Source organism: Astatotilapia calliptera, chromosome 9 (genome assembly GCF_964374335.1).
Source record: "Astatotilapia calliptera chromosome 9, fAstCal68.1, whole genome shotgun sequence".
Classification (NCBI taxonomy): Eukaryota; Metazoa; Chordata; class Actinopteri; order Cichliformes; family Cichlidae; genus Astatotilapia; species Astatotilapia calliptera.
The window spans coordinates 18,880,934-18,901,438 of NC_137430.1; the positions used below are offsets into that span (position 1 = coordinate 18,880,934).

At 42.4% G+C, this 20,505-nt stretch overlaps 2 protein-coding genes across 2 annotated transcripts; both read left to right on the top strand.

Annotated features, from left to right (window-relative positions):
- The first annotated feature begins 66 nt into the window (after positions 1–66).
- Positions 67–10,129, top strand: tmprss7 (transmembrane serine protease 7). Its single transcript, XM_026179531.2, has 18 exons — positions 67–336; positions 1,130–1,334; positions 2,984–3,114; positions 3,201–3,268; positions 3,377–3,567; positions 3,653–3,688; positions 3,771–3,999; positions 4,564–4,688; positions 4,937–5,049; positions 5,136–5,242; positions 5,447–5,583; positions 5,911–6,018; positions 6,224–6,331; positions 6,405–6,521; positions 7,949–8,144; positions 8,414–8,682; positions 9,659–9,795; positions 9,908–10,129. The coding sequence occupies exons 1-18, from the start codon at positions 265–267 to the stop codon at positions 10,067–10,069; spliced, it is 2,511 nt and encodes an 836-aa protein (XP_026035316.2). The 5' UTR covers positions 67–264; the 3' UTR covers positions 10,070–10,129.
- LOC113028992 (suppressor of tumorigenicity 14 protein homolog) lies at positions 10,128–20,389 on the top strand. Its single transcript, XM_026179530.2, has 19 exons — positions 10,128–10,739; positions 11,272–11,455; positions 11,567–11,691; positions 12,747–12,814; positions 12,920–13,113; positions 13,240–13,335; positions 13,649–13,868; positions 13,990–14,132; positions 14,246–14,343; positions 14,480–14,589; positions 14,685–14,818; positions 15,153–15,257; positions 15,423–15,530; positions 15,624–15,737; positions 15,821–15,940; positions 16,040–16,223; positions 16,297–16,568; positions 16,649–16,785; positions 18,693–20,389. Exons 1-19 carry the CDS (start codon positions 10,659–10,661, stop codon positions 18,858–18,860), a joined length of 2,661 nt encoding a protein of 886 aa, XP_026035315.1. The 5' UTR covers positions 10,128–10,658; the 3' UTR covers positions 18,861–20,389.
- Positions 20,390–20,505: the final 116 nt, after the last annotated feature.

A 20,505-nucleotide genomic window follows, 5' to 3' on the forward strand; every position in this document is an offset into this window, starting at 1 on the left:
TTGATAGAAGGTATCGATGGAAGTTAATGAATGAAACATTAGCCATACGACTGGATAGTTCCCCGTTTCGCCGTTGCTCGTCTGTGGTCAAGGATCTGGTTTCAGACACCTGCCGACTGTGGAGCCAAACGGTGTGCTTTTTGGCTCTGTTCGAATCTGCTGTTTTCATGAACGGCTGTTCTTGTTCTAAAAGGCAGTGGGAATGGATCTGAAAGAACAAAAGTCAGAAAGTAGATGATTGCGGCTTGAAGGGATGCCTGTGTCATGGGCGCGCAGCACGATGAGAACAAGCAGACCAGTGGAGATGATGATCCATCTCGACAGGACTGTGCCAGTGTAAGTAAGCTGTATCGTTAACTTGGTAACAAATAGCTGTGTGTGTAGATTTGTGTAACCTTGATGCTTTTGTGTTGAGTTTTGCGCTTCAGCATAGCCGTGTCTCCAGACTCAAATCCTGGAAGATTTACTTTATTGACACATCTCAAAACTTTTTTAAATCTCTCAGCTTATTTCACATTTAAATGTGCTTAAATGGATATTGATATTTTTACTACGTCTCTATGGTCTGCTAACTTGTGATGGAATATTTGCCAGTTGCACAGTATGGGATGACACTGAATGAATAATACATGTGCATTGGGTAACTCAATGAGCACTGAAGTTACATCTGATGGAGTTGGTACTGCTTTCAGACACTGGGTCACGAGCTAAGGTGCCAAGTAAACCAGCCTCGTTTTTAGCTGGCACATATTTGAATCACTGGTAGCAGATCAAATAGATTTTGAACCATGCATTATTCAGAACCTCTGTCACTCATGCACTTGGGATTGATTATTCAGCTTACTGTAATAGAAGAAAGTTGACCTGCAGATACAGTAAAGAGATAAGAGGAGGATGGTCTGCCCCGGAGAGCTGGCTTCACCCTCTTGTGCCCTTTCGTCCTGATCCTGAATCTTCATAGTGAACTGTTAATTGCTTTTGGTGTTCTTTTCCTATTATTTCAGCACCATTAAATCCATTCCCATAGTTTGCCCTTTTGTGTGATTGCTCTAAAGGGCAAGCAAAATGTGCTGTCCATGTGATATACAGCTTTGAATGGCCATGACCGTGTTCCCCTGTCTGGCTGTAGATTGCAGATGTGTCAGTGGAGGTGGCAACGGTGGACCACACGCTGCAGAAGCTGCGCAGGAAGTACAGGAAGACTAGACGGAAGCCCAAAGGACTCAAGAGGCTGTGGCTCCGTCTGCTGAACATCCCATACATAACTGTAATCATCACAGCAGTAGTGTTCGTGGTGGTGGTGATCATGTGGTCGCTGCTGTGGGTCTTTATTTGTAAGTGGAAGTATTCTTACACTTTTATATAAAAAAGAAACAAACAAAACAAAAATGTTGCTCCTGAAAGATATTTAAAGGGACAGTTCACCACAGATTAAACTGTTTTCTCTTTGGGCCTCATCTGTAGTCAGGAAAGTGTGCGGCTGTCTCCCTGCTGCATTCATAATTTTAAGTAATTACAAAGAAATGACGAGTCTATAAATGTGTATTGGTTTATTTAACAGTGAAAAACTGATGCAAGAGCATTTTGAAGCAGTTACAAATGAACAATAATTTTAGTATTTGATTCCCCCAGTGACCCAAGTTTGGGTCAAAGGTTCATAAAAAAAAAAAAAAAAAAAAACATGCTCAAAAATAAATGTAAGAAACTCATCATCGCTGTCTCTTTTAAAAAATCATGACTTGGCTTCTTAAAACTACAAGAAAAATAGAGTTTTGTTCCACTATATTTGAAGGATGACACAAATAATACAGTAAAAAGGAAGTACGCGCTCTTTCAATTTTAAGGTTTTACATATCAGGTTAAGTTAAACTAAATATAACCTCAGAGGAACTACATCAAACACATGCTACAGTGTGCTGGTATTCATTTAAGAAAAACTAAGCTAAAATGCAGGAGCTATATGTAAAAAATTTAAGCACACTCCGTGGTTCAGCAGGCTGTATAACCACTTTTAGCAGCAATAACTTGAAGGAATCAATTTTCTGTATGGCTTTATCAGTCTCTTACACCACTGTGGAGGAAGTGGCCCACTCTTCTTTATAATGTTGCTTCAGTTTGCTGACTTTTGTTCAGGTGTTCTGCTTCTGTGCGTCCGATCATTGTCCTGTTGCATGAAGACTCTAAAACACTTACTACACAGATGAGTTCATGGTCAACTCGTTGACTGCAAGGTGCCCAAGTCCTGTGGCTTCAAAACAGGCCCAAATAATCAACCTTCCGGCACCACTGTGTTTAACAGATGCAATGACGTGTTTGTGCTGATATGCTGCATTTTCTTTTCGCCAAACATGGTGCTGTGCATTATGAACAACCATCTCCAGTTTGCTCTCTGACCCTGGGCTAAATTTGATGTGTCGTCCACTGCTGGGAAGACTGAAAACTGTCCTGGTTTCTCACTACAGAGAGATGCAATTCAAATTGTTTGGAAATGGCCAAACACTTCCCAAGTTAATGGGCATCAGCAATTACTTCTTCAAGATCATCATTGATGTCTTTCCTCCTTGTTAACACACACTTGCATTTTAATTTGTTTAAATAAATAATGACACTGTGCAATATGGCATTTTTTATAATTCCTTTGAGGTTGGATAGATTTTAAGATTTGCTTAGGTCTGGATCATTTTTATTATTTGTTGATATGTAAAAAAATTCATGGTTTATTTATTTTTATTTTGTCATGAGTAGATCTCCAAAACTGGACAACTCACACTAAAACAATCTAGGTGACAACAGGCCAGAGGAAAAATGAGTAAATTAGATTTTGAGGTGAACTGTCCATTAAATATCTTTGCAAAGTTCAGTGTTTAGATGCTGTGCATAAACGTTTAGCTAATTTTATTGGCAGCATGTTATTAAAATGTATTATTGTAATGTAGTAGCTCGATGGGGGGAAAAAAAGCTAAATTTGACCAGATTTCCTCAGTTCGCAGGGAAAGTAACAGTGGAGCATATTTCGCTGGGATGTTCCGTGTAGCCAATGTGGAGTTTATCCCAGAGTACCGGCAAGCAGAGTCGCATGAGTTTGTGTCCATGGCAAATAAAATCCAGCACGTGGTAGGTGTCAGTGTAACCCTGCTGGTGAACTGCTGGTCTGTACTAATCTGCTGTTAATTATTGGTGTCATTATTGGTGTCTTGCAGGTGAACAATGTGTACAAAATGTCCTCAGTTGCGAAACTCTACAAGCAAGCTGTCATTTCAGACCTCAGGTACTATGGTGCTCCTTGTCATCATGAACTAAAACCAAACAAATCTGCTGTTTTTCATTTAGTTTTATGATTTTAAAGATGTTCTATCAATCTGTTTTCCTCCCCAAGTAACAACAACAAGGGTGGCGTGTTGGTGCATTTCTGGATGGCTTTTGTGGTCCCTCAACTGAAGAGCTCAGAGATGTGTGAGGAGTGCTTAGCAGCCATTTTCAGAGATTCAGTCCACACCAGCCTGAACAGGTCCTCTGTAGGCTACCTGCTGGGTCTTCCAGTTGACATAGACTCCATCCTCATCAATGGTGCATTTGTGTGTCTCACCTGTAGTCTAATGCATATTTATCACTCTGAACCTTAGAATAAACTGACTATTCTGCTCTCTTGCAGGTGTTCAGCGTTCAGATTATTCATCCAACACAGCAGGTAAGAACTACTGAGGTGAATAACAAACATCCTGCATGTCTGCATTTTGTTTCCATGAGGTTTTTTCTCTCTCTCCTTCCAGACTCTCAGTGTGTAGATAAGATGTATGCCAACCTTCCTGGGGTGATGGTCCCTTTAAGCGTCTTCTCGTCATGGGGCGGTATAAATTGCCATGTAAAGCTCACTGCAGTCCCTGGCTCTCTGATCCGCCTCACCATCACCTCATTTGTTATTGAGCCCAGTGACTGCGTGAACGATGCCCTCACTGTGTATGACGCTCTGCTGCCCATGAGAGGGCGCATTCTGCACAGGCGAGTCTGCACCAGAGCACAAGTTTGATTTACAGTATAGTTAAGATTCTCTAAAACAACACACAGAATTCCTGCAGATTTCTAAAGGTTTTTTTTAGTGGTATGATGATCAATACCACTAAGCCTTTCCAATATCACACCATTTCTGCTTTTTGAGCCTTCCTCAGATGGCCTTACATTAAAACACATCTGTTCTTACTGTGGCCAGAAGGTCCATCTTAGATTCATCAGTCCAGAGCAGGTTATTCCAGAGCATCTGACATTTACATATATATTCTAAGTATTTATAGGTATCATAAGTATTTTTAACTTCACTGACAGACTCACAGCTACGTGGCACACGGCACGTTTTTTCGGATTGCTGACTACAATCCAGAGTTGCGCTGCAGCTCACGTACCTCTGCTCAGTCTTTTCAGGCATCCATCTTTTCAGAGGTTTAAATAAGTCGGTCCCCACGTTTCACTTAAAGAAGTCCCAGTCATTGGCACTTAGACTACCAAGAATATTTATACACTCATAAATACAAATTTCACATGTGCTGATCTACATTCTTTGTGCTGCAGCCTGTGTGAGCCGGTCTCCAGCGCCGTCTCCATCGTTTCTACCTCCAATTTCATGCTGCTGTCCTTCAGAATGACCAACGGGAATAAAAATTTCAGAGGATACTTTGAGGCAATCGCTGAGGAAGGTATGAGACATTTACCTGCTCTGTCTTATAAGCCAGTAGTTCTTGACAAACAAGTTTTCTGAAAGCAAAGCATCGACATGAAATTAATATTTTAGTGAATTGTGTAGGATTTTTTAAAAATATGTATAATAAGTCTGCTTCTAAAGAATGATTTCTCAATAATATAATGTTCCAGCACCCAGATTTATGTAACATCTAGCATTAGCTTGGGAAACTATAACCCTCAGGCCTCTCTCTGTCACTCTCAGTTTGTATGTCTCAAATTGAGACCCAGTTGGAGCCTGGTATCAGAGATCGAATGTACAGCCCCTTCTACCCCAGCATGCTGCCCCCACAGTGCTCCTGTACCTGGAAGTTTAAGGTAGACAAACAAGTGACACACGAACACACACACATTATTATTATTATTAGTTTTCGTTCATTGTGTGTTCTGTCATTTTATAACAGACCCAGAACTCCACTTTAGGAGTTGCACTGCGCTTCCACAACTATGTTCTGAAACTGAAGGACATGAATGGCTGTGACCAAGGCTGGTGGAAGGTCAATGAAGTCATGTACGTGGCTACACCTGCTCACACTGAATTCAAATAATAAGTTCCACTGCCTATTATTATTGGGTATTTTCAGTAGTCTACAGAGATGGATAGTCACCTCATGTATTGAATGTCCTGGATATTTTTAGACCATTCATTTGACCACGACCATATTTGTCCCACATCCTGTGATGATTTTTCTTGATGCTTGTTTTCCTTCCACAGTTACTGTGGAAGCTACGTGGGACATGACACGGTTTTTCGGATTGCTGACTACAATCCAGATATGGAGTTTCGCTGCAGCTCACGTACCTCTGCTCAGCCTTTCCAGGCATCTTATAGCAGCTACAGTATGAACCAGCGTAAGCACAGCATAACTCCAGCCTGACTCACTGTGACCGCTAGGATGGGGTGCAGGAAATGCGTGTCTCTGTGTATCTGTGTGCATGTGAACTTTGTTCATAAGTGGAATCTAAAAATTACAAAGTGAAAATGTTGGAAAATAAATATGGAAGTTCTTGTGAAAAAAAAGATAATCTTTTACTGTAGCTCTTGAAACTCTTGTAGCTCTTTTGTTGTTAATTGTCACTGTATTGCAGCCCCAGAGAAGTTTATTGTGTTGTGTTATATTGAGCCAGTACAACAAAATGATAGAGATTTAGTTTTGTTTCTGTTTCTCTGCTCACCAGCCTGTCCAGAGAGCCATTTCTTGTGCAACACGGGACTGTGTGTGCAGAAGACTCGACTCTGCGATGGCCTGGATGATTGCCAGGATGAGAGTGACGAGGTCTTCTGCTGTAAGTTGTTTTCCAATTAACCATTTTTGATTTTGTTTTTTTAAACAATGGGAATGTTCGGCTTTCATTCCTTGTCTGTTTAAAATAGCATCGTGAGTTCCTGTTGAAACGTTACACTGTTCTTGATGTCTGGCATGTGGTTTAAATGTGTTTATTTCCTTGAGAACTCAGTCTGCACTTTAAAAAATGATGCATATTTTCACAGCAAGGCCCACGATGAGCTGTGGTGCCAATAGTCCCCTGCATCCTCTGCTAGTATGCAATGGAGAGACAGACTGCACAGATGGAGTCGATGAACTCAACTGCACTCATGGTACGTGTCGTTTGCAACTTTATAAAATGAAACGTGCCTTTTAGCCACTAATAACTGAGACTTGTTTCATCAGAAACGACCTGCTCTGCAATCAGATATCAGTGCAAAAGCGGCTCCTGCATCCTGAAAAAGAACGCAAAGTGTGACGGACTCGATGACTGTCAGGATCACAGTGATGAGGCCGACTGTGGTGAGTACTCCTCGATACGTGCCCTGTGTACACATCGTATTTTTGTAGCATGCAACAATTACAGTTTGCGCTCTTGTAGGTGACTCTACTCCCAACATGCTGTGTGATGTTGGGTTTGTATGAGACTACATTTGAACTCTTTCATAAACTGCATTCATTTTCAGTTTTTGTATAAATAGTTCATAATTATGCTCAAATATCTTCAAATTATTAAAAAAAAAAAGGTTGAATTGTTCTGTCCGGCTTTTTTTATTTTTAAAAAAATCAGAACATCCAGTTCTGCGAGGATGAAGCTGCAATCACGCTGCCAAGTAGGAAACGTTTTACACAATAAAGAGGTTTCCTACTCGGAAGGAAACCCCGACAGAGATTTTCGGATTTTGACTTCTTGTTAATTAAATTTGTTTGCGTTTTAGTAACATTATCACATCTAATACTGGAAATAGTAACAGTTTTGTGGTAGGAATTTGTTCCTGGATTATCCTTGGAGTAGCCACCTCAGTGCCTGAATAATAATAGTGTAATTAATAAGCTTAAAACGTTTTATACTTACCAGATTGAATTTCAGTGGCTTTTTGTTCAGTTCACTTGAGTTTTAGAGCAGCAGCAGGAGCAGTACATGCTGAACTGTAGATGTAAGGTGCCTTTAAAATGCTGTTGGCTCCACCTTTTTATTATTTCCTCAGTTGTTTGCTTTGCTAACATCATAAGTGTTTGGCAAATAGATTCAGTGAAATAAAGCTGGTTCAAGCTGTAATCACAAATATTTGCTGAAATTATATTTGCTTACCCTCTGATGTATCTGATTTTTATGACTGTGATTATGCTGCCACCACACTGCCAGATCTTTCATGCAGTCTCATGAGAAAGCTGTCTTTTTTTCTAACCCTCTGGGCACTGAGCTGCAAACTTGCTGACCTGCAGCGCTGAGGTGACCCGTAGCTCTCTCTGTTTGCTGTTATTTTATCATGATGGGGTCTCAAGGTGGTGGGAACAGGTCTGCCTTTGATCACTCACTAACACTGAGCTTAGTACACACACACACACACACACACACACACACACACACACACACACACACGTGCATCAAAGCTCTGAGTTTTAATAAGGTGGCAGCAGGACTGCCAGCCATGGTGATGAATCAGCATGTCAACATGGGTGATTATTGTGTGTGTGTAACTTGTGCCACGAGCTGTACACACTGATAAAGACATAGTATGCACATGCATTTAAATGTGTGGCAGATCTGTGCATACACATAATAATATCAGATTCAGTATTGCGGTTCTGCCACATGATGCAGTTAAATTTAACTGCATCATGTGGCAGAACCAGACGGGTTTAAATGGTAAAATACGCTCACAAACACTGTGGTCACCTTTAAAATCTAACAAGTGTAACAACAAACCCATCTCTATCACCCTCAGCTTGTGGTCGTCCCTCCCCATTGACCAGGGTGTTCACGTCAACTGGCTTGGAGCGTATCGTGGGTGGAGTAAACTCTGCAGAGGGGGAGTGGCCTTGGCAGGTCAGCCTCTATTTTGATGGTCACCTGTACTGCGGTGCTTCTGTCCTCTCCACTGATTGGCTCGTCTCAGCTGCTCACTGCTTCAACAAGCAAAGGTCAGCCAAGCTCGCTGGTGTTCTTATGAACTATAAGTATTCTTTTAATTTAGTGATAACATTGCATCAATTATTCTGAGCAGCTGGTTTACTTGCAAGCCCACTGTTTTTCACAGGTTATAACCTCACATAAGACCTCACATGATATCTTTAGATTAAAGATTATCAATTCATCAGCTCAACTTCTTTTAGCTGTGTAAGATCTAGTTTAGTAAGTTCCAGTTTATACAACCTGCTTCTTTAATGTCCCTGAACTTTGACCTCTGCAGGCTCTCTGATCCACGTTACTGGCGCGCCCACCTCGGCATGCTGACACAAGGCAGTGCCAAGTACGTGGTGGAGATACAGCGGATCGTGGTGCACGAGTATTATAACTCTCAAATGTTTGACTACGACATCGCGCTGCTGCAGCTGAAGAAGTCTTGGCCACCCTCCCTCAGCCCGCTGGTCCAGCCTGTGTGCCTACCGTCCTCCTCCCACACCGTCACCGACAGCCACCGCTGTGTGGTGACTGGGTGGGGATACCGAACTGAGGATGGTAAGTACAAGCAAAGTCTGAGAATTTTTACATCTGTCCATCGACTTTTTTTTATCTGTTTATTTAAATTTAGGATCCAAAGGGGCTGGAACCTACCCTAGCTGTCACTGGGTTAGAAGCTGTAAGATCCTCAAGATATATTTGGCAATAACAATTCGAAAAACATAAAATATTTAATTTTAACAATCTGGACAGCACCTTTATTTTATTTTAGGACAGTGCTATAAGATGCAAATGATATTTAATGCTGAACTATTTGTTTTTTGACCTCAGAGACATAAACAATAAATGCATAAAATGTAGGCCCATTCTTAGGGGACTCATTTAAATTCACCTCTTTGTGAGGCAGTTACTGGCAAATGCCTTCAACTGTTGATTGCATGCATGTCATGTTTCCCAAGATGATCCAAAATATTTCGGATGCAAACAAATGAAGTTTTAAATAAAGACAAAAAAATTATACATACATGCTTGCAAAATACAAACAGAAATATGTAAAAGAAATCCCATAGAAGCAAGCCTTTGATTTGTGTGTGTGTAAAGCAAAAACAACAACAACAAAAAAAAGCCTGAGCTTAAGGCCTCAGTGAATAGGTGACATTTGAACTGGTTTTTGAAAAAACCAAAGATGAGGCATTGTGGATTTGGGGGTGGTCAGAGTTAGTGCGGGCAGCAACAGGACCACAGTATGGTGTGGGGGATGGAGAGTCGGCTTTTGTGGACTACAAAGGTCTGAATGAGCAGTGGGGAGCAAGGGCTTGTAGAGATTTATAGATGACAACGAGGTTTTTATAGGAGATACCGCCTGACCAGGAGTCAGTAGAGGTGCACAAAGCTGAGGATGATGTGCAGCTGAGTTTTAAACATACTGCAGCTTATCCAGCACATTGTTAGGCAGGACAAGACATCATTGCAGTAGTCCATTTGGGAGGTGATGTGTTGTCTGATATGTGGTCCTCATCTCGCTGCTCTGCAGACACGGTGCTTTCCTTGGTGCTACAGAAAGCAGAGGTGTCTGTAATGAGTCAGACGGAGTGTAAGAAGCGATACGGAATCATCTCACCACGCATGCTGTGTGCTGGAGTCCCCTCAGGAGGGCGGGATGCCTGCAAGGTATGCTCCCATCCAACTGAAAAGACTCTTAAAGAAAAGACTCACGTGCATTTCTGTGCACATTAGTGAGTGAATCATTGCAAGTTACTGTTGTGTACTCTTCGTATCTCAGGGAGATTCGGGTGGCCCTTTGTCATGTCAGGCACCAGGCGGGGGTCGCTGGTTCCTGATCGGGATTGTCAGCTGGGGGTCCGGTTGCGGCAGACCAAACCTACCCGGGGTCTACAGCAGGGTCACAAAGTTCACCTCTTGGATCTACAGCCATATCAGATGACACAATGAAACTCATCCATTCCCAGCACAATATTCCAAATTAAAACATCATTACTAGATACCTTGTGTCCTGTGTTGTGTATTTTTTGCATCCAATAATTAATAGTTTACTGATGTTATAAAGTGCCGTTAATCTCACATACTGAACAAAAGCTCACAATAAGTTTTTGTCCCCTAAGGACCATCCAAGGGCACAGCGGCCCAGCCCCAGTTGTAATACCTCACACGTTTCCCTCAAACACTCTTTTGTCCCACGGAGCTGAACTCCCACATACACAGCAAGGAAGTTTGCCCACAATATCTGTCGCACGGATGGTTGTGCGGATCGTACCCTTTCATAGTGCTCTCATTGTGCCCGCACTGCATTCTGGGGCTCCGTGTGACACCTGCCGCCAGGTTCAGGTAAATGGGAGGCAGTGAATGCCCGCTGCGTCCAAGCCCCCTCGGGTCAGGTTTCGGTGTGGGGATTTTTTTCCCCCTTCTTTTTTTTTTCCAGAGGAAGCGACAGCGGGGATTTCCTCTCTCTCCATCGTTTCTATGCCCGGGGTATTGTTGCATATCGCCTCTCCGGAGCTAAACGGGACAGTGCTATGTGGACTCTCCCCAAAAGCAAGATTTGTGAAGTGTACTGCGTCTCCGGGCATGGACACTCAGGCTACACTGCTCCACAGGTAAGCCATCAGTGCGTCTCTTTGAAACCTTTCTGCGAGAACTGTTTTTTCAGCATATTGTAACTCTTTAAGTCCGTCTGCTTGTTTCACCCCCTTTTTATTCCCCCAATACAAAAGGGCTGCATACTATTTAGAGTCCATCAGACTCTTACTTATGATTCCTCTTAAGTGTAAAATCTTGCTCTAGATGTCTCTGGGTCCCATTCTTATGAATGTCCACATCCGAGTGGGCCACTTGATTGAGTTGCTGACACTGCACAGCCAGGCCGTGGGAAAGCAGACCACTCCAGCCACTCTTTGTCTGCTTCCCTGGGGGAAACCTGCCAAGTCCTTAAATGTCTTAGTAGATCTTTTAATCTGAAGGATGTTCTCCATTGCTCTCTGAAAATCAGCATCTGGCTCAGTCAAATGTTGTTCTACTGACTTTGTGGTATATAGATTTCATTTTCTTTACCATGAAAATAACAATTAGAAGCAATTTGAGACATAAAAACCTTGTATGATATTTGAGTCGTGTCCTTGTCTTTGAAAGGGAGAAGGGAACTTAAAGCCCTCCCATTCACTGAGCCCCCCCACGAAGCCTGAGGAGCAGGCAGAAGAGAACGTGGAGGGGGTAAAAGCTCCAGTGTGTGATTCCTGGAGGAGATGGATGTTGGGTCTCTTGCCTTTCTTTCCCTTTATTGCAGCCATTGCACTGACACTCCACTACTTAACATGTGAGTACGGAGCTGCAGGAGATTTTTCTGGTCCATTCCTTTGGTGTTAAATGTTATTTATTTTGAGTCGCACGGTGCACCTGTCTCAAATCTCCCCCTCCTGCTCCACAGCTCCGCCTTGCTCAGTGTTCTTTCTCGGAGGCAGCGTGGAGTTCCCAAACCTGAGCTTCTCCTCGGAGCTGGCTGACTCCACCTCCCCTCAGTTCCGCCTGCAGGCTCAGGCTTTGAACCATTATGTAAGTGGAACGGCGATCCTGTCTGTCACTGCCTCCCCTCTGAATGACACTTTAGAGTGCTGCTTGACCTTCCTGCCCCTGGGCTGAAGCTGATCTTGTTGTTGTTGCTCTGACTTTGATATCCTTCTCTACAGCAGGTTACTGCTTCTTTTTATGTCGCACATTCAAAACACAGCCGCTCTCCTCCTCCTCCTCTGTCCTTGCTTTCTTATTTGTAGAGTTTCTCCTTATCTACTTCAGCCTCCCATCTCCGCTCTTTTTTTTCTGCACACCACTTTCTTCTGCCCCTTTCTCTTTCTCTCGCTGGTAGTGTTAAATGTAAAGCTGTAACAAGAGCTGGGCACAGTGTGTGTGCAGGTTCCTGAGATCCCCGGGGGACAGGGCCATTTCAGGGCTGAAGACAAGCCCAGTATTTGTGAGCCTAGCTAGCCTCAGGCAGCAAGAGTGAGAGGAAGAGCAGGCCCTCAATAAAAACGTTGTCTGTGTTGCTTTCACACAATCAGCTACTCTGTGCACCGGACACTACAGAGAGCAGGTGAACCTCTGTTTGATGCTGGGGTTAAGAGCTAGAGACAGGGCAGTAGGGTAATCTGGAATGACAGAAGGGCCGAGGGAGATATGATTAGATTTTTGGAGCAGAAGGTCAGGTATATAGCAGTGGATCTGACAGTAAATTGATAGGTGAAAATTCCCCCAAACACTGCAGTACCATAGTTTAACATCCCTGTAAGCAGCTGCAATGGCAATTTAGCTTCTTTGTTAAGTGGTCACAGTATCTCTGTGGCCATCTGTTCATTAAAGAACAGGTGAACTGAAGGCCAAGAGCCAATACCACCCAGTATCTTACCTCTTCACAGCGGGCAGGAAGGGACACAAAGGAGCTCTGTGCAGCTCAGAGTCAGCACGCACACATGAAGAGTCTCATACACACAAACAAGAACAAAGCATTTGCACAACCAGGTGTATTTTCATGTCACCTCAGTGGAAAAAGCCATCTCGCGTGCAATTTGTGATGTCACCCCCCCACACCTTTATTTTTTTTTTTAAAAACGCAGTTCTCAGACCTCTACAAGTCCTCTCCGTGGAGCCCTTACCACGTACGCTCAGGAATTACTGCCTTCAGGTATGCTACACCTAAACAAAATCTGCTTGTGTGTTGCAACGGTTCTTGCATGCCAAGAACATACATGACAGCAGCACGCTGAGATCCAACCTCTGTGTGTGATAGTGAAGGAGCAGAAGGGCTCACCGTCTTCTACTGGAGTAAATTCTCTGCCCCAGACAATGTTGCGACGGAAATTCAGACCTCCAGCCCAGAGAGGCTTCAGCGGCGGCTTCCCGGGAGCAACAAGATTCAGCGGGAAAGCCGCAACGAGCAGCGCTACTTTATGCAGCAAGATGATGACATACTTCACTTACTGGGTAGATAAAGTACTTTTACTGCAAAATGATTTTCTTTTAAACAGAAATAACATAGTTAGACTTTCATAAATGCCTAATTTTATACCCAAGTTTTAGATTTTTGATGCTTGATTTGTTTCTTTTTAGGTTTGGACCCTGACGACTTTGATCCAGATGAAAGATCTGACAAAATCAAAAATCCAAATAGTATCCAGGGCGGGAAATGGCAGCTTGGCTTCCAAGGTGAGGACAGTACTCTTCTGGCTTGACACTTTAAAACTCCTAAGTCTGTTTTGGTGAGTCAAACATTTCTGAGAATTCCCTGCTTTTCCATGCAAGTACACAGAAAACCAGAAGGGGCAGAGCACAAGTGCAGACATCAGATACGACACTGATTAAGTCAGACAAAGCAGGAAAGGTGGAGTTGCTTTGTAAAGGAGCTTAAATGTGCACTAACTGTATAAATAGTATGCTTTGCTCTTCTGTGTAAGTGTGTGTGTGAGAGAGATCTAATCTGACTCACAACATCAGCATCATTATCATTTCCACTGTCTAGCCATGTCCTTTGACCTCTATGCCAAATATGGTAACAACCGCACCCTGAGCCTTGTGAGTCCCAAGAAGCCATACTACCAGTGGAGACTTCGTGTGCCCTCGGGTCACGTGGTTCGACTGGTTGTCCTCACCCTTCATGGCGCCACACCAGGAAGCTGCACCACTCACAAGCTCTCTGCATATGACTTCTTACTTCCTTTACAGAACAAGATAATCGCCAGGTAAAGAGCATTTTATGAGCTTTGATATTTGTGTACACGCAGTAGTAACTGATAAGTAACATTTATTTTTATTCATTTAACTTGGTTCCGTCTCTAAAAATGATGCGCGTGACTGCTGCAGGTGGTGTGGGCTGCCTATTTCGGGCTCATCTCCGGTTATGAAGCTGACATCCTCTGGGAATGTGATGCTAGTCACGTTCTCTTTCAGCAGACAGAGGGATGGAGCCATCTTTAAAGCTTACTTCCAGGCCATCCCAAAAGCAGGTTTGAGTGCTCTCACACAGACATATAAAAATCTAATTTCATTTTGAATTGCATACATAATTACATATGTGTGTACTTTGTGCACTTATCCGCGTCACCATCTTCCTGGGCAGGTTGTGGAGGGTCAATTTCCTCCTGGAATGGCTCTATTTCCTCACCCTACTACCCTTCCTATTATCCTCCCAATATAGACTGCATATGGACACTGAGGGTGAGCTACATAAAAATGTTTGTGTACATACACAGAGTGTGTGCATGTGTTAGGAAACAATGGAATATTCTTCTGTAGCCTGTTGACATTCCAGCATCGCAATACTTTCCTTAATAATCTCTGGTTACTTCCTCAGGTGCCATTACCAGGATACCTGATCTCCATAACTATCGTGACAATGGACATTCAGGATTCTCTATCATCAGACGGCTGTGAGAAGGACTGGCTGGACATCGGAGGAGTGAAGTAAGCTGATTATAACTCCTGGTGTGTTTTATCTCCATGTTTTGGAGCATGCTTAAGAGTTAAAAGTGAAACTCCTCATTTTACTGTATCTTCAGATTGTGCAATCCAGTGTCAAACAGCGGCAAAAAGCGAGTCTACTCCTCTCCTCTCACCCTCCACTTCCACTCTGATGAATCTCTCACCAACAAGGGCTTCTACTTGCTATACCGAGCCTTCGCCCCAGAGGGCAGTAAGTGAAACTGAATGCTTTCACTATAAGTAGATATTACTCTTTATTTCTTAGAGCTGTAGATCCCTACTAAGGCTGTAATTAAGTTATTTTTGTCCAGATTTACACTGGGCTTTCCTTCACTATCATAAAAATTCCTTAGTTGTAAATATCTGAAGTGGTCCTGATTGCATAATGTAAAATTTAGTTTCATCCCCTGTAAACTCCTGAAAAATTCCCATCTTTTGTTACTGCACAAAGTGTTGTTATTTCGTTATTATATGGTTGGTTTGAGTTCTTCCTCTAATTTATGTTTTTGTGGTTTTTTAAAAATTTCTTTGCTGTCTGTCATTAGCGTGCCCTCGCCAGTTTCGCTGTGGAGATAGTCGCTGTATCCCTCTGAAGAAGGTGTGCGATGGAGTAAAGGACTGCTCAGACGGACGGGACGAGGCTAAATGCTGTAAGTATTGTTGCCTAAGTCCTGTGCGCTGTCCTCACACGCTTAATCTTGTATTCTTTGTTTTGGGATCTCTGGTTTGAATTATGTTTATACATCTTGATGCAGATATAGACACAAACCCTGGTTTAGACCCACATTTATTTGTGCTCTGTATCAAACCTTTAGCATCCTGCAAGCCTGGGGAACTGTTGTGTGGGAACAACCAGTGCAAACCTCAAAGCCAGTGTGTCAGTCAGAGCATTTGTGCGGACAGCAGTGAGGAGGGCAGCTGTGGTGAGCAGAAAACACCGCCGCTCTTTTAATACCTTCATATGTCAGTGTTTTGTTCGGTCATGTGTTTCATGCTGCCTTCTGTTTGCTTTTCAGGAGGTAAATGTTACCACGTCTGTCCCAACAAGGTGTGTTTGTCTAAGTCGTCTGTGTGTGATGGTGTCATTGACTGCAAAGACCGCAGCGATGAGCTCAACTGCACCAGAGCATGTGAGTGCTTATGATGTCACAGTTATGGTTTAGTGCAACAGTGTGCTCTTAAAAAATAATATTACAACCTTCGTTCTGTTTAGATGTTAAAGGCTGCTCCTCATCCTCCTACAAATGTGCCAATGGGAAGTGTGTCAGTAAGGTCAACCCGGAGTGTGACGGCGTTAAAGACTGCTACGATGGCTCTGATGAGCTGCGCTGTGGTACAGGAATTGCTCAAGTACCACACCTCATACCGCTGTACTTGCTCATTAAAATACAGGCTCTAACATCTTCATATGTGTTCCTTATCTATTCCTCAGGCTGTGGAACCAGGCCCAAAAAACGCACCAAGATAGTGGGAGGGAGTGACGCCGTAGCTGGGTCATGGCCATGGCAGGTCAGCCTCCAGATGGATCGCTACGGGCATGTCTGTGGAGCCACGCTGGTCTCAAACCGCTGGCTTATCTCTGCTGCTCATTGTTTCCAGGACTCTGATGCCATTAAGTAAGAAAGCTACAGAGAACCTTATGTTGATGATTCATATATAAGCACTTTATTTAAGCGCAGTGTATCCTAGATACTCAGATGCACATGCGTGGCGTGCATACATGGGAATGCGTGTGATGACCACAGGAAACCAAGGAGCAGCCACCAGACCGATCCGCCGCATCCTCCTCCACCCACAGTATGACCAGTTCACGTCTGATTATGACATCGCCCTCCTCGAGCTCAGCGCACCTGTTTTTTTCAGTGACTTGGTGCAGCCTGTGTGCGTCCCCGCCTCCTCTCACACTTTCACCACAGGGACCAGCTGCTATGTCACAGGTTGGGGAGTTCTTATGGAGGATGGTAAGCACTCATAATTGAATAGAAATATGCAAATTTTACTTAATTTTACTGGAAACTTTGACTGTTTCTGTGGATTGTAGGTGAATTAGCCTCTCGCCTACAAGAGGCCTCGGTGAAGATCATAAATAGAAGCACCTGCAACAAGTTGTATGATGACGCCGTCACTCCCAGGATGCTTTGTGCTGGGAATCTGCAGGGAGGTGTGGATGCATGTCAAGTGAGTGTGTATGGATTTTATGGAAAACATTGCACTGGTTTCTTAAGAAATTTCAAAACTTTCTTTTTAGTCTTAACCAGAAATGGTTTAAGATACTTTCTTGGAGTATTTCCAAGAAATCTTATCTAAACCATACAAGAGAAATCTACTTCCTCAGTGTCTTTTTGCTAATCACATGCTGCTTCCTATGATTTCTTGTGTAAAGACTCCTCTATTTAGCCAACTAACCACTTCTGGCGTGAAAACAAATAAAATTGTGCTCACGAGATATAAAATAGTAGAGAATTGGTTTCACATGCCTTATTTAACAGCGTTATTCCTCATGTTATCATCAGATAATCAGTGCAGATAATCATTTAGTCTCTGCAGAAAGTGCTACACAGCTGTCAGGGTTTTACAGGAACTTTCATGTTTGTGGTGAGTGTCACAATTTCACCTCCACAATTTTAGAAGTCTAAGCATTTTTTGTACACACACATTATTATAGTGATTTACGAACAATGCCAGTAATTTCAGCAAACGCTAACATGAGCTGAAGTTTAGTTTGTTGATTCAGGCTGATCATATATATGGAGATTCTAAATATCACATTACAGTTTAGAATTAGAATTAGAATTCAACTTTATTGTCATTGCACATGCACAGGTACAGGGCAACGAAATGCAGTTTGCATCCATCCAGAAGTGCTTAGTGATATAGATATATTACAATATATATTAGCAATAATATAGATATGCAAGTATATTACAGAAATGGGTCTATTATGTTATAATGTACACGGTATGAAGTATGTTGTGAATATTCTATAACTATAAGTATGTACAGGCTGTAGTGAGTACAAGCTATGTACAGGATATGGACAGGATATAAATATGAAAAACTATACAGAATATGAAATAAATAACTTTACAGGAATCTGAGATATACAGCTATACAGAACTATGCAAGTTGTAAACAGTTGTAGGGTTAAAAATTATCGTATGTACAGAATGATTGTTTACACAGGGCTATACAGTAGTGCAGTTAAGGTAAGTGAGGGTGTGGATAATTTCTACAGAGGCTATATAAAGTGCTAGTGGTTGTGAGTGGTGGTTCACTCCATGTGTCCAAATATCATGTCACATTTGACCTCTGACCTCACTTTTACATTTCACATCTGCCTTTCTTTCAAGTTGACCCTAAAATGTGTGACATCTTTAAAGAAAGTGTTGGCAAGAGAAGAAGACTGAGCTCCCTAGTTAGCTAAAAATATACTGAAGTTTAATATAATAAATAATAAAATAAAACTTAAGTTTTTCATGTCCTTTTATTTAGAAATCAATGCCTATTATCCATTACTTACTCCTCCATAACGTTTGTGGAATCTTTCATCCTACCCTTACCTGACTTTCTCTTCATTACAAACTTCTTTTTTATCTGAAAATCATCAAAGATCAAATAAAAAAATACATACAGCAGATCTGAGCTTCACTATGGTGCTTTTTAAACTGGGCTGTTTAAAGGGTCGTTTCACCTAGAATTCCTAATAATGACTGTCTTCTCAAAAAGCTTTTCAAGCTCAGTCTGTCTGAAACCGGAAGTAACTTATATTAGGGAGCTTGTGCTATAACTCATAAAACAGCTGCATCAAAGAAACAAACATCAATCCCTGACGAAGGCATTTAGGAAATACCCGATGTTTGTGAGTATTTAGTTAGCCACTTACCTGGTAAAGTAAATCTAAGAGTGTCAAAGTTGCTGCTAATGTTTGCGACAGCTAGTTACCATCCTCCGTGTTGTCTAATCCTCGGGTGTTGAAGCTTAAAAGTTATGAGCAGATATAAAACGCCCTGGAGGAATTTTTGACTGCTTCCTCTTTATGATCTTTATGTTTGTGTCTACATGCTTATCGGTGTGTGTGTCCTCAGGGTGACTCTGGGGGTCCATTAGTGTGTCTGGAGCGAGGCAGGCGGTGGTTCCTGGCGGGAATCGTGAGCTGGGGCGAGGGCTGTGCCAGGCAGAACCGCCCCGGCGTCTACACACAGGTGGTCAAATTCACCGACTGGATTCGTCAGCAGACCAAGGGACAGGTCTGACCAATCAAACGTCTTACTCACGTGAACTACACGACAGAGCTAATGCACAGGAAGGAGGTTTCAGACCTGAAGTCTGTCTTCAGATTGTCGTCATGACGGATGGCAACACAATGAGTCAGTTTTTGGCAGTGTGTCCAAGGCATTGGGCCAGTGGGGGTATCATCCCTGTTCCAAACCTTGCTGCTTCCTCATATTCCTCAAACAACTGCAGCAATGTTGCATGGACAAAAAAGAAAAAAATCTGATCTTAAGCTGATTATCGATTCGTTTGTTTTGGCTTGCTGCATTTAAACGTTAACACTGGAATCCAAGAAAAACAATGTCACTCAAGAAACTAGTCCAGCTACATAAATTGCTCGCTCTAGAGCCGTGGAAGGCTCTGCAGCCTGCAACTTGCTTTATGAATTACACTCCCAAGTTCCCATCAAGAGGCTGTTTTTTCTTTTCAGTTTTTTTACATTTGGTGAAGTTCCCTGTAAAAGTCTTCACATTTGGCACCAAACACCAGCCTGTCGCAATCACACAGGCTGGTACGCATCAGGTTTCAGAGCAGATCTGAGGTGGGCTACATTATCCTGTGCGTGTAAATGTTGCCAATTACTTCCTGTTTTTCCATTCACAGCTACATTATTCACTGCAGAAACAAACCGTGTCCTGTGCTGCATGCAGTCTTATTGTGAAAAAAGTTCTTTCTCGAACAATACATGTAACCCTGTATTTTTGCATTACCCCGTGTACTGTATGCTACTGGATGTGTTCACAGCTCACTCTGAGTTTAAGAGTTGTTCTTGTACTGTATATGTACGTCTGTGCATTTGTATATCCCACAGTAATAGCTTTATGTGCGGTATATGCTGTAACTGTAGATAAGAGAACAGTCCATCCATAGTAGGTGCTTTTCAGTTTTACTGTGATTTAATTTATCTTAACGGTGCCACTTTTATACTTTATGTCCTATTAAAAAGCCTCCACATTAAACCTGAGGACCCAGTAAGATTACCATTACCAGACCTAAGTGAGCCTTTCTATGCAGACACTTAAGAGTTTGGTCCATTTCTCCATCCTCATTCAGCTCACCCCACCACCCAGTGGATAAGCTGTGCCATTACAATGTGCCATGTACAATATCCCCTGAAGAAATGAAGAATAAAAAAACTGCAATTTACATCATTGTTAAATAATCCATTTCCCTTTATATTAAAGACACATTATCAATGCAGAACCATCTTTTTTCTTTGTTTTTGTATCTCTTATTACATAATTTATTTGCTTTGCTGTTAAGATAAATCAATGAAATTTGCTGTTTCAGTCCACTGAATTTAATTTTGAACATTCCTGTTGCTTCAGAAATAATTAATTTCTTTTGTTTTTGTTTTTTGGGGGGGTTTGTTGTGGTTTTGTTTGTTTGTTTTTTACTGAAATGCACCTGTACTACAGTTTGAAGGAAACGTGAGTGACTTTCCTTTAGTGGTGAGACCAGATTTTCTCCAGTAGTGGAATGTTTGGCACCTTCCGCAGAGCACTTTTTTTTTTAAAAATGTCGATCAGTTCACTATTCGTTTACCAATGCCTACGTGCTGATCATCCCGTTTACCAGCCCTGGGTACTGACAAGATATACGCAAGCGGCTGATCAGTGCGCATCA